The 10,486-nt window shown below is 50.6% G+C and overlaps 1 protein-coding gene across 1 annotated transcript; it reads right to left on the minus strand.

Moving 5' to 3' along the window:
* Positions 1-4,464: 4,464 nt before the first annotated feature.
* Positions 4,465-10,178, minus strand: BHLHE40 (basic helix-loop-helix family member e40). The gene is made up of 5 exons (XM_065933256.1): positions 9,823-10,178; positions 9,586-9,655; positions 9,232-9,339; positions 8,093-8,216; positions 4,465-6,793 (listed from the first exon to the last, which is right to left on the minus strand). The coding sequence occupies exons 1-5, from the start codon at positions 9,900-9,902 to the stop codon at positions 5,937-5,939; spliced, it is 1,239 nt and encodes a 412-aa protein (XP_065789328.1). The 5' UTR covers positions 9,903-10,178; the 3' UTR covers positions 4,465-5,936.
* Between the last annotated feature and the right edge of the window lie 308 nt (positions 10,179-10,486).

Here is a 10,486-nt window from a genome sequence, read left to right on the forward strand (position 1 = left end):
CTTTTTCTCCTACTTGAATTCCTCAAAGATCTCTGCATAATCTCTACCTCCATCTACCATCCATAATGCGGTTTCCAAGAAAACCATACTAGCTCTTCAAAGAAACAAACACAAGTTTCTTCCTTTTCACTCTCTTCCAGGTGGGTGTGGGGTGGGACAGCAGGGCCCCTAGGTTTAACCAAGGCTGTCCCTAACACTCTGGCCACAGCCTGAGGCCATCCCCTCGGTTCCCCCACCTATCTAGCAGCCTGGTGACTCATTCCCTGCTACCCTACCTCAGTGTCTCTGCTAAGATCCCTCCGGGAAGGGAGGGCCCCGTCTATAGCGGAAGAAACCTTCCGGGCCCCAGTCCAGGCACATCACAAGACTGGATGGCCCAGTGTGTCGGTGGCTGCCACGGCCAATGGGAGAGGCTTCACCCAGCTCATGTTCTGCTGTGGTAGTCGGGCCAAACAGATGGCTTGGGATAAACAGGGGGTGTTGGCCGGTTTGGGGTGGGGGGAAGGGGGGGCTTTGAGTGGCCCCAGCCTCCTCCTGGATCCTGGAGAAGGAAGTGGGTGAAGTGAAGGCCATGCCCAAAGCAGGAGCTGTAGTTGGGTACCTTCCAAACAGTTTGTGATGTTTTTTTTTCAGCAGTGGAATTCTCGTTCGAACAAACCTTTACGGTATTTAGGACAGGGAAAAAGGAAGCTGCTCCAGCTAAAGACGGGGTGAGAAGGCCAGAGGTTTCCCTCCCTCCTTGCCACGTGGCACTTGGGGAGTTCTGGGTCTCTGGGGAACACACCGATCCCACTAGCACGGTCTTTACATGAAACCCCTTGGGAGCTCTGCGCAGTCTGTCTCCTGGCGCCTCCAAGGGTCTCCGAGGCCTGAGGGGGAACCTGGCAGCATGCAGAGCTGAGATGCTGGCCCCCTTCTACAGAGACAGGTGGCGTCTTGCTTACCCCTCCCTAGCCAGCCACATACTGGGGAGCTGACCACGGGCTGCAGAGATCAGCCAGGGTGTGGGGCCCAGCTGTCCTTTCAGCAAGCGAGCTGGGAACATGGCCTCCCTCCCTCCTTTCAGTCTCGCCCCAGGTGGTCTGCAGGTAGCTACTGCCCGGGGCCCTTCTATCTGGCTCTCCCCTATCCTTAAAAGAGATGTGAGAAAGGGAACGGCCCCTCCTCCCACTTCAGAAAACTTGACATAGAATTTCCTCAAACCCAAATTCTAGTTCTCAGCACAGTTAACTGGTAAGTGCGCCCACCCATCCACCCTACCCGCCCCACCACGCCCCAGTTTGCCTGTGGGGTAATTAATTTTTTTTAACATTTATTTATTTGGCTGCATGCGATCTTAGTTGCGGTGTGCAGGATCTTTGGTTGCAGCATATGGGATCTAATTCCCTGACTAGGGATCCCAGCCAGGCCCCCTGCTTTGGGAGCATAGCGTCTTAGCCACTGGACCACCAGGGAAGTATCAAGATGTACATGGGTACATTTGTAAGGATGCAAATAAAAAGTCAGGTGAATAACTTCACCCTGAGCCTGTTATCTCCTCCACACACTAGGGATCCTAGTACCTATTCCATGGGACTATTCTGAGGATTAAATGGGATATTGCATGTCGAAGCCTATGTCACAGAGCTCAGTTTAGAAGTAGTTCTATACCAGAGAAAAGGCATGGCTCTGTCCTTCACACAATGTGTCACTTCTGAGGAGGCTCAAATTTCTCCTCTCTTAGTTCCATCCAGTTTTTTCAACTCTTATTAATACCTACCCCTCACAGTTGTTATAGGAAGTAGAGATAATTCACATAAAGTGCTTAATATATTGCTTGGCATAGGGACAGTACTCAAAATCTGGTAGTAACTGTGACAATTATCACTACTTCTCCTATTATTATAATGGTTGGCATTGCTATTATTTAAAGGGAAGAGCAATGGGGTTGAGTAGTTAAGCGCATAGACTCTGGAGACAAATTGCCTAGCTTTAAATTTCAGTTCACCTCTGGAGCTGTGTGACTTTATGCAAGTTACTTAGCCTCTCTGTGCCGACATTTTCTCTAACATATAAGGAGAATAATAATTAAACCTACCTCATGGAGTTGCCCTGAAAAGCAAGTTTTTGTGTAGGGAGTGATTTGGAGAGAGGGAAATAATAAGTGCTACAAAGTGTTTGCTGTTATTAATAGCAGCGTTGGTATTATTACTAGTGTTCACAACCAGACTCTGAAAGCCTTTCCTTTGGCTCTGATCAAGAAGAGCCACAAACCAACAGAGTCACCATTCCAATAATGGTTTAGTGACTCAGAAGCTGTGTGACTGTCGGCAAGTTAACTCCCCTCTCTGAGCCCATTTTTATCTCTCTCTAAAATGTAAAGTATAACAGCACCCATAGTGGTACTTCTCGGTTGTTAGGCTTCATTAATGAGCGATGACCCGTGGGAAGCTTCGAGCTTCTAGATAATTAGGCTCCTGTTCCAACGCCCTGCTTAAATCCAGCTCCCTACCCCACCCAGCCCTCCCTCCCCGCGGCGGGGAGCGCTCGGATTCCCTCCCGCGGGGCCTGAGGGGGTTGCTGCCCAGCGCCCGCTGCCAGGCCCTATTCTGGGGGCCGAGCGAGCCCGCGGCCGTGCCAAGCTTCCCCGGGGATCAGGTTTCTGCTGACGCGGTGCCAGGCACGTCTGCTTCCAGGAACCGGCAGCCGCATTTAGCCGCGGGCCGCACATGAAAGGGCTGCAGTCGGAAACGTGACGTTGTGTCAACAGGCGAGGCAGGTCAGCGCTGGGTGAGACCATCCCGGCAGCCGGGAGGAGGCTCCCGCCCTGTCTGAAGGCGGCCAGATCCCCAGTGTCCGCTCCCCGGCCCCAGAGCCCGAGCTGCACCCCCTCGCCGGCACACACACCCCTGTTTGACAGAGGTCCTCTTTGTCCTGAAGGGGCCAAAGACTTGGAGTGCGAACCCCTCCTTCCGCATCTCTCTCCGAACCACTTGGAACCTGCTGGCACCGGCCTAGAAAGAAGGTCAAGGGCAAGCTAGACGCGGAGAAGGCAGAGGGAGGGCTGCCCCTCCGAGGGGTGTCTGGTAGACTCCAGCCTGGGGATTCTGGGTTGACGCAGTGTGGGACTCTCAAACCCTTTTTAGTTCAGGGTGCCGCAACCACTTCCCTCTGCACCCACAGCTATTCCCTTGAGTCACCGACTGGGGAGGAGAGGGGGACAGGCAAAAGGAGTCTGGCCTTGATTTCCATCCCCTGCTCCATCCCCAAGATAAACTTGATTTGTTTAGGTTTTTACCCAAAACGTCTAGCCAGAAAAGCTTAGCAACTCACGGGGGAATTCAGAGCTTAATAAGCAGGAGACCTGGAGGGCCAGTCCCTAAGTTGCTGGGAGAAGGAGGCCTGTACAGAGTTTGCTGTTTGCTTGCTATAGAATGTGTCAGACGGGGCTCAGAGTCCGTTTTTTAGTGAATCAAAGACAGGAGTAAGGGGGGAGATGCCAGACTGCCAGTTCATTGATCAGACCCTCCCCTGACTCCTCCCGAGACACATGCTGCCTGGGGACCTCTCACTCAAGCCAGGCCATGCTCACTCGCCTGCTGGCTCATCAGCAGACAGGGAAGGTGACATTTGAGGCAAACAGACACCAAGGCAGGTGGCATCTCTGCCTCGCTGAGAACTCCCTGGGGGCAGGCTCCCTGCATGGGCTCCAGACAGCCAGAGGGTTCTGGGAGATGCTTGGGGATCTGCAGTGTGGTGAGCTGGGCCCTGGCCCTCAGGAAGCATCAGGACACCTCTGAGAGGGAGAAAGGGGCAGGCAGAGACACTCATCGACCTGGTCATTTCCCCCTTCTTTTCCCATGGAATTTTTTCTTTTTTTCTTTTTCATAAGAGCACTTGACTAAGGAACACCAATATTCATTCACACACAAACACACCCAGTGAGAGGAAGTCCAGGAAGGATGTAGAAAATAATCATGGAATGTTGCCCTCAGCAGCAATAGGACAGGATATGGCAAATCCATTAGACCTTGCTAAACTTGAAAAAGTTAGACCGCCTTGGCAGAGGTGCTATCCCCAGCAGTAATTATGATTGCATAATAATCCATTAACTCTTCTTTCAATGTGCCTACCCCTCCAGCAAGCTCCCCAGACATTGAGGCCCATGATTTCAGACGCTGATTTTCTGTCAAGTTCTAAGGACCATGACAAAAGCAGACTGGGGGGAACATAGACTTTTTGCTGAACTTTGGAAAGAGGCATAGGGCGATAGTGAACATCTGGCAGGGGTTAGTTTAAGAAAACAATGAAACAAATATTTACCTACTAAATTGACTACGCTTCTTCTGTCTGAATACCAGTCACAGGAAAAGCTGAATGAAATTACACCAAGGTTAACTAGTTGTTGTCTTCAGCCAAGAGGGGAGAGCAAGAGACAGCCATATCACACGCTTAAGAGTTATTTTAAAAATGCAGGAGACCATCTTTCTCTTCCACAGGAAAAGGATTATTTTATTAAGTATTTTAAAACAACTACTTAACATTGACTCATAGATAAAAATATTTACAATTTCACACCTTCAGGAAGGCTCCAAAATATAAACACTGTACCTCTCCCTAGAGAAAAAAAAATTATTCTTCTCTTCAAAAACAGGAATACATTCATTTTTTCTCACTTTTGTAGATCAAGTAATTATACAAATAAACATCTGAAACATCTTCCTTTTTAATATATTTATATAATATATATTTATAACAGTTTTACAAATAAAGGCAATGACTTTATACCAAAATAAAAACAGGAAAAGAAAAGTTAAAACACAATCAGCGATCAAGCATAGTGCATTTCGAAAAGCTGGTGCAGGGCTAGCTGGACAAGTCAGAAAAGTACTCTGGACCAAAAATAAAACATCTTTTCAGGGAGACAGAATCCTTTTATCAGGAAGGACACTCCATGTGCTATTGGGCGAGGGGAATTAGCCTGCAGAAAGGGTCTTGCTGTGCCAAGGGCTGGTTAGGCTTTTAAGAAGCTAAGCTTGGTTAAAAGGACTTTTAGGTTAGAGCTGATAACCGAGTCTGGCTTTGCTTGCTGAAATTTCAATTCGTTACTCAGCTTTTGTGCACTTGAGGGTGCTTGGCAAGCAGGTGCCTGCATCTCTCAGACCCTGGTTTGGTTCCCTGGACAGCGAGGCTTGTTTCCAGGTGGGACCAGAAGCAGGTGCCAGAGCCCCAGGGGATCCCTCCCTCCTCCCCTGGCAGCTAGGCTTGTACCAGGGGCCCTTTTCAGTTCCTTAGGAAGCAAATCACTAGGAAAGCCTGAGTAGGGAACTACATTCTCTTTATTCATCTGAGGCAGGGGTGGGGAGCAGACCTGCGGAAACCTCCCCAAACCACTACTGTGCTATGCCAGTGTCTGCTACCTCACCACTTTGGAGAAAGCTCAGTCTGGCTGCCCTCTGCCCATACAGTGAGTCACGGCGACAACAGAAGGGAGAAAGGGTGGGGTCATCAGAGCTGGCTGGGAACTGCACTCTGGAAAGCCCTCTTTTGAAAGTACCTTTTTCTCAAAGCCACAGACCCGGCTCCCAAAGTGGAGACTGACTCACAGGCCAAGACTTTGCAGCTTTTGGAAATTCAGCTGCTTTGTATCAGAGGGGGCTACTCTCTGGGAGGGGAAAGGCCCAGAGGTCTGAGACAATCCCCCATAAGTCTCCTGATGTCAGGCAATCCTTCACGAGTTCCCTACGCCCAAAGGAGCTTTAACGTCCCATACCAACACACAATGCATAGTCACGCGCGCATACACACACACACACACCTGAATCTTCTCTCCCTGCCTCAGATGATCTTGGCATACACACTGGAACAATCTCGCTGCACTCACAAACACATTTTTTGTTTTTTTTTTTTGGAAGTAGGGAGGAAGGAAAGCGAAGCAGCAGGATCCCCTAAATAGTTTAGTCTTTGGTTTCTAAGTTTAAAGGGGGGATCTGCTTCAGAGCTTGGAGCAGGGCAGAAGAGTCGATGGCAGGATGGGCCGGCAGTGGGGAAGGGAGTCTCTGGGGCATGAGCAAGGGGGCCGAGATCTTGTCTGGGTTCATGAAGCTGCTGAGGGCTGCGGCAGAGGCGTTGAGGCCCGGGTATAACACTGGGACGGACGTGGGGTACCAGCACTTCTCCAGCATGGGCAAGTAGGCAGTTGCTGACGGTGGGATCAGATAGAAGGGCAGGCAGAAGGGAGGCTGGTGCGGGTGTGGGCCCAGGAACGGGGAGCTGATCAGGTCAGTGCTACTGAAAGGGCCTTCATCATCAGAGAGCTGCATTCTGCTCTTTTTCATGGGGGGTTCTTCGGATTCTTGCTTAATAGCACTGATCCTCTCTCCCATGGTGAATCTGCGTCCATGATCGCTTTTGAAGTATGGCTGCTCGACACGCAGCTCACTCTTCTCCGATTCTCCCCCGTAGCCGCTGTCTGTGTCCGTGTCACTGCCACTCTGCTCACCACTCGAGTGGGCGAAAGTTCGCTGGATGACTGGCACACAGTTTTTGCCTGGGCCTTCGGAGCCTTTGGCCAGGGAGCTGGGTTTCTCCTTGAAGTCCATTGCTTTGGGGGCTGGGTCTGATGGCTTCCTGGAAGTACCACCCTGTAGAAGCTCGGAGACCACACGGTGGAGGTGGGTGACAAGCTGCGAAGATTTCAGGTCCCGAGTGTTCTCATGCTTGGCCAGGTACTGAAGCACCTCCCGGGCACATGTCTGGAAACCTGAGCAGAACATCTCTTGACCTGCTTCCACATTTCTCCCCGACAGATCACCTGGACCAACACAGATCCAAAGGAAGACATTTCAGAAGGCCCTGTGGTTCACATGGATACCTATGTTCCAGAGACCCTGGGGCTTTCCTTTTTGTTAATAGCATTTGCTGATTGTGTTCCTAACTCCAAAAGTAATATGATCAGGGAAAATTTGAATTACCCAGAAAAGTATAAAGAATAAACTAAAAATCATCCATAATTCTACCTCTCAGAGATAAAATATGGTTTGTAATGGCTGTATAATGTCATAGGCATAGACCACATTTAATGGAGATAGAAGGTTCCCCCTCTTGTTGCATTTGTAAGGAGTTCTTGGGTTTTCATTATAAGTGACACAGCCATACTCATCAGTGTGCTCATAACCAGAGTCAATTTACAGAACATCATCTTACCGTAGCGAGATGGACAGTGACCAGTCAAAAAATGAGGATGAAGGAACCATGTCACCTAAAGTATGCTTATTTTCAGTGATTTATACAAGTTGCAGTCATGCTGCCATATTTAAAGGCTATTTCTAGGTCTTTCTCATATAGTCTATCTAGGATCCCCAGGAGGTTAGGTATGATCATCTTTCTGTTTTCAATGAGGCAACAGGCAGAACAACTTGCTAGGTTTTTGTGATTCTCATTGTACTAGTTTGGAAAGGAGGGCAGAGAAGAATGAGGGAGTGGGTAGAGGAATTTCTCCCTCGTTTGTTCAGTATTATTGGAAAGGGTGAGACCAGACGGTTAGATGACTGTGATTCTCTGGAAGTCCGTAGAAATGGGTGATGAAACTTCAGTGGTTTCGTTAGATTGTGTAATTCACTGAGATACCTAGTGGCTATTCAGGGAACCACATGAAATGCAGGAAAAACTACTGCTGTCATCCTGCCAGGTTCATACCACACACCGAGGGATAAGGAAGTGGAGAAGCACTAAAACAGTGGGGCATATCCATGATTTATTCTCCAATGAAACAGGGCTAAGGAGAACAACTGTAAAACACCCACGATGCAAATTATAGGTGCCTTGGCATTTTCAAAGTGGGGGGGGGGAACTCCCAGAACCCCAGAAACTCTTAAGCCAAAATGCCACAGAAATATTTTACCATTTGACTAATACGTATTCATGCCAGGTGGCACACAGCAGCATTCCAAATGAAAAGTCTGACCTTTTAGGAAAGATAAAACAGCATCTCCCCCAACTAACGTGCATAAGCAATTTGTTGCAGGAATGTTTCTTAGACCAGATGTTGAGCTCACAGGCTCTCTATTTGTGCTAGAACTCTAAGGAGATGATAGCCAGACACGGTACTCACCAGCTTGCAGACCGCTCTGCAGGGCAATGATTTTCTGCTGTTGTTGATCAATTAGGTTTGTTAATGCTTTCACATGCTTCAAGGTAAGTTCAAGAACCACTGCTTTTTCCAAGTGACCCAAAGTCTGGAATAAAAAGAGCCTCCGTCAGCAGTGAGCTTAGAGAAGTCCCACCTCTGGGATACTAATTAGCCATGAGATTTGTCAGCCGCCTGGGCTACACTCCATGGGGTCGCAAGAGTCAGACACCACTAGGCGACTAAACCACCACCAATGAATGTCTCTAAAGCGGGGTAAAAAAAAACTGTTCCTGGTTGGCTAAACTAAGTTTTAAGTTTATAGATGATGTTTAAAAAAATATATATATATGCATGTATTTTTGATTAGAAGACAGCAAACAAGTGTCCCCCATCTTTGGAGGCATTTTGGAAGCAGCAGCTAGCTCAGGAGAAAGCTTTGACAGATAAATTTTTCCAGCAGCCGTTGCTGACCTTAACTCAGGGGAATCCGGAGATAACATTTCTCTGCAGTGGTGTCAACCCTAGTAGAGACTTCTACTGTGTCTGGCAGCCAAGAGGCTTTCCCTAGTTTCTTCCCTGATACCCTGTCATAACTTCCAGCTCATCTATGCTTTTTTCTTCCTTCCTAAATACTATTTTTTCTCCTAAATACTATTTTTTTCTTCTTTCCCCAACCAAAGGCTGCCAAGCTAGTAAGCTATTGACGATCGCCAAGAAAGGACAGGACGTAAAAGAAAAAAATGACACATCAAAACAAGTCCTCTTATTTTAAAAAGGGGTGCGGGGAACGGGGTAAAAAATAGTGGGTTGCTGGATTTGCTCAATGTCGGAAAAGGAGAACCCTGAGAATCACCAGAAGCGAAAGCCTTAAACTCCAGCAAAGGAAGGCCGGCTGGTGTTGCTGCCAAGCTGGACAAGTACAAATGATTCTTATCTCATTTGCACGAGGTTGCCAGAAAATTCCTAGATTGGAGAAGGGTACCCCCCAAACAGAGCCAGCCACTAGCTAGGATCCAGCCATCTGGTCTGCAGTTCCTGGCGGAGCCTGCAGGCGGCGGGTGACCCTCGCCCGCCCTCTGGGCAGAGGAGCTGGTTTGGAGAGGGGCCAGCTTCTCACTTACTGTAAGTTTGAGATGTTCGGGGAGGAGATCCTTCAGCTGGGCGATGCACTCGTTAATCCGGTCACGTCTCTTTTTCTCGATGAGCCGGTGCGGCAGTTTGTAGGTCTCCTGCAAAGCGCACGGAGAGACGGTGGGCGCGGGAGGAAGGATGTGAGAAGCGCTTCTCCTCCACCCCGCGGCTGAGGAGTCCGGGCAGCGGAGCAGAGTCACACCCAGAACCCTCACTGTCCCTTCTTCTCCAAGCCACTCAATAGAGGCACAGGGCCCATACCTTGCATAGCCCCCTCCCACCTTAAAGTGAGAAAACTTTTATTGGAAACTCAGCGCGTGCGAGGGGCTGGGGTCCACTCTTACCTTGCTCTCCTCGCTCCGCTTTATTCCCCGCCTCGACTTGTACACTTGGTACATATGGGCAAAATCCATCCTGCAGGGAGAGAGACGAGGAAGGGTCATGACTTGCGCATCGGTTGCAGGAGCCCTGACTGGGCAAGAACCCCCGGCTGCACCCAGAACTACTTGGAGTTGAAAGCCGCGCAGAAGGCAGGACTGGAGTTGAGGCTTGAAGGGGCCAGGGGTGCCCCTTGAACTTACCCTGGTAGGTCTCCGGGCTCCAGTCCTGGCGCTTTGGGCAGGCAAGTGGGGGGCGGTTGCGCGCTGGGGATCCGCTCCATTGCGCTGCGAGCCGGGGCCACTCTGCGCTCCTGTCTGCAGTGGTGGAGCGTCGGGTGAGGACTGTCGTGGAGGAGGTTTCGGGGGTCTCTCCGCAGGGCTTCCTCTGAGTCAGAGCTCTCTGAAATCCGCTGGGCTGCGAGGAGCTGCGGCTTTGAGGTGCTGCTTCAGTTGGGGGCGTGCATGGTGTACCGCGGCCTCTGGCTCCGGCTCTGCGCACAGACTGGCGGTGTGTGCTCCCAGTGCCGTCTGCGCCGTGCGAGCCAAGTGAATGAGAAGTGGGGCGGGCGGGGAGGCGGGAGGGAGCGCGGGGGGGGGGGGGCGGTTAGGGCGGAGGGGGTGGGGGGGAGAGCCGAGGAGTAATGGAGAGGCTGCGGGCTGGGTTAAATGGGAGCGAGTGGGTGGGTTGGAGCTACGTGTTCTACCCTGTGACTCCAGGCACGTCTGGCCGCTGCCGGGGAGGGAAGGAGCGACCTGCCCGCCCTCCCCCGGCTTCATCACATGAGTCTCACGTGTTGGACAACGCTCCCGCGGCTGCGAGGGAGCCCCCACCCCCAGCCCCGGGCCCCAGGTGTCTGCGGCTGCC

This window comes from Muntiacus reevesi, chromosome 4, assembly GCF_963930625.1.
Source record: "Muntiacus reevesi chromosome 4, mMunRee1.1, whole genome shotgun sequence".
Taxonomy (NCBI): Eukaryota; Metazoa; Chordata; class Mammalia; order Artiodactyla; family Cervidae; genus Muntiacus; species Muntiacus reevesi.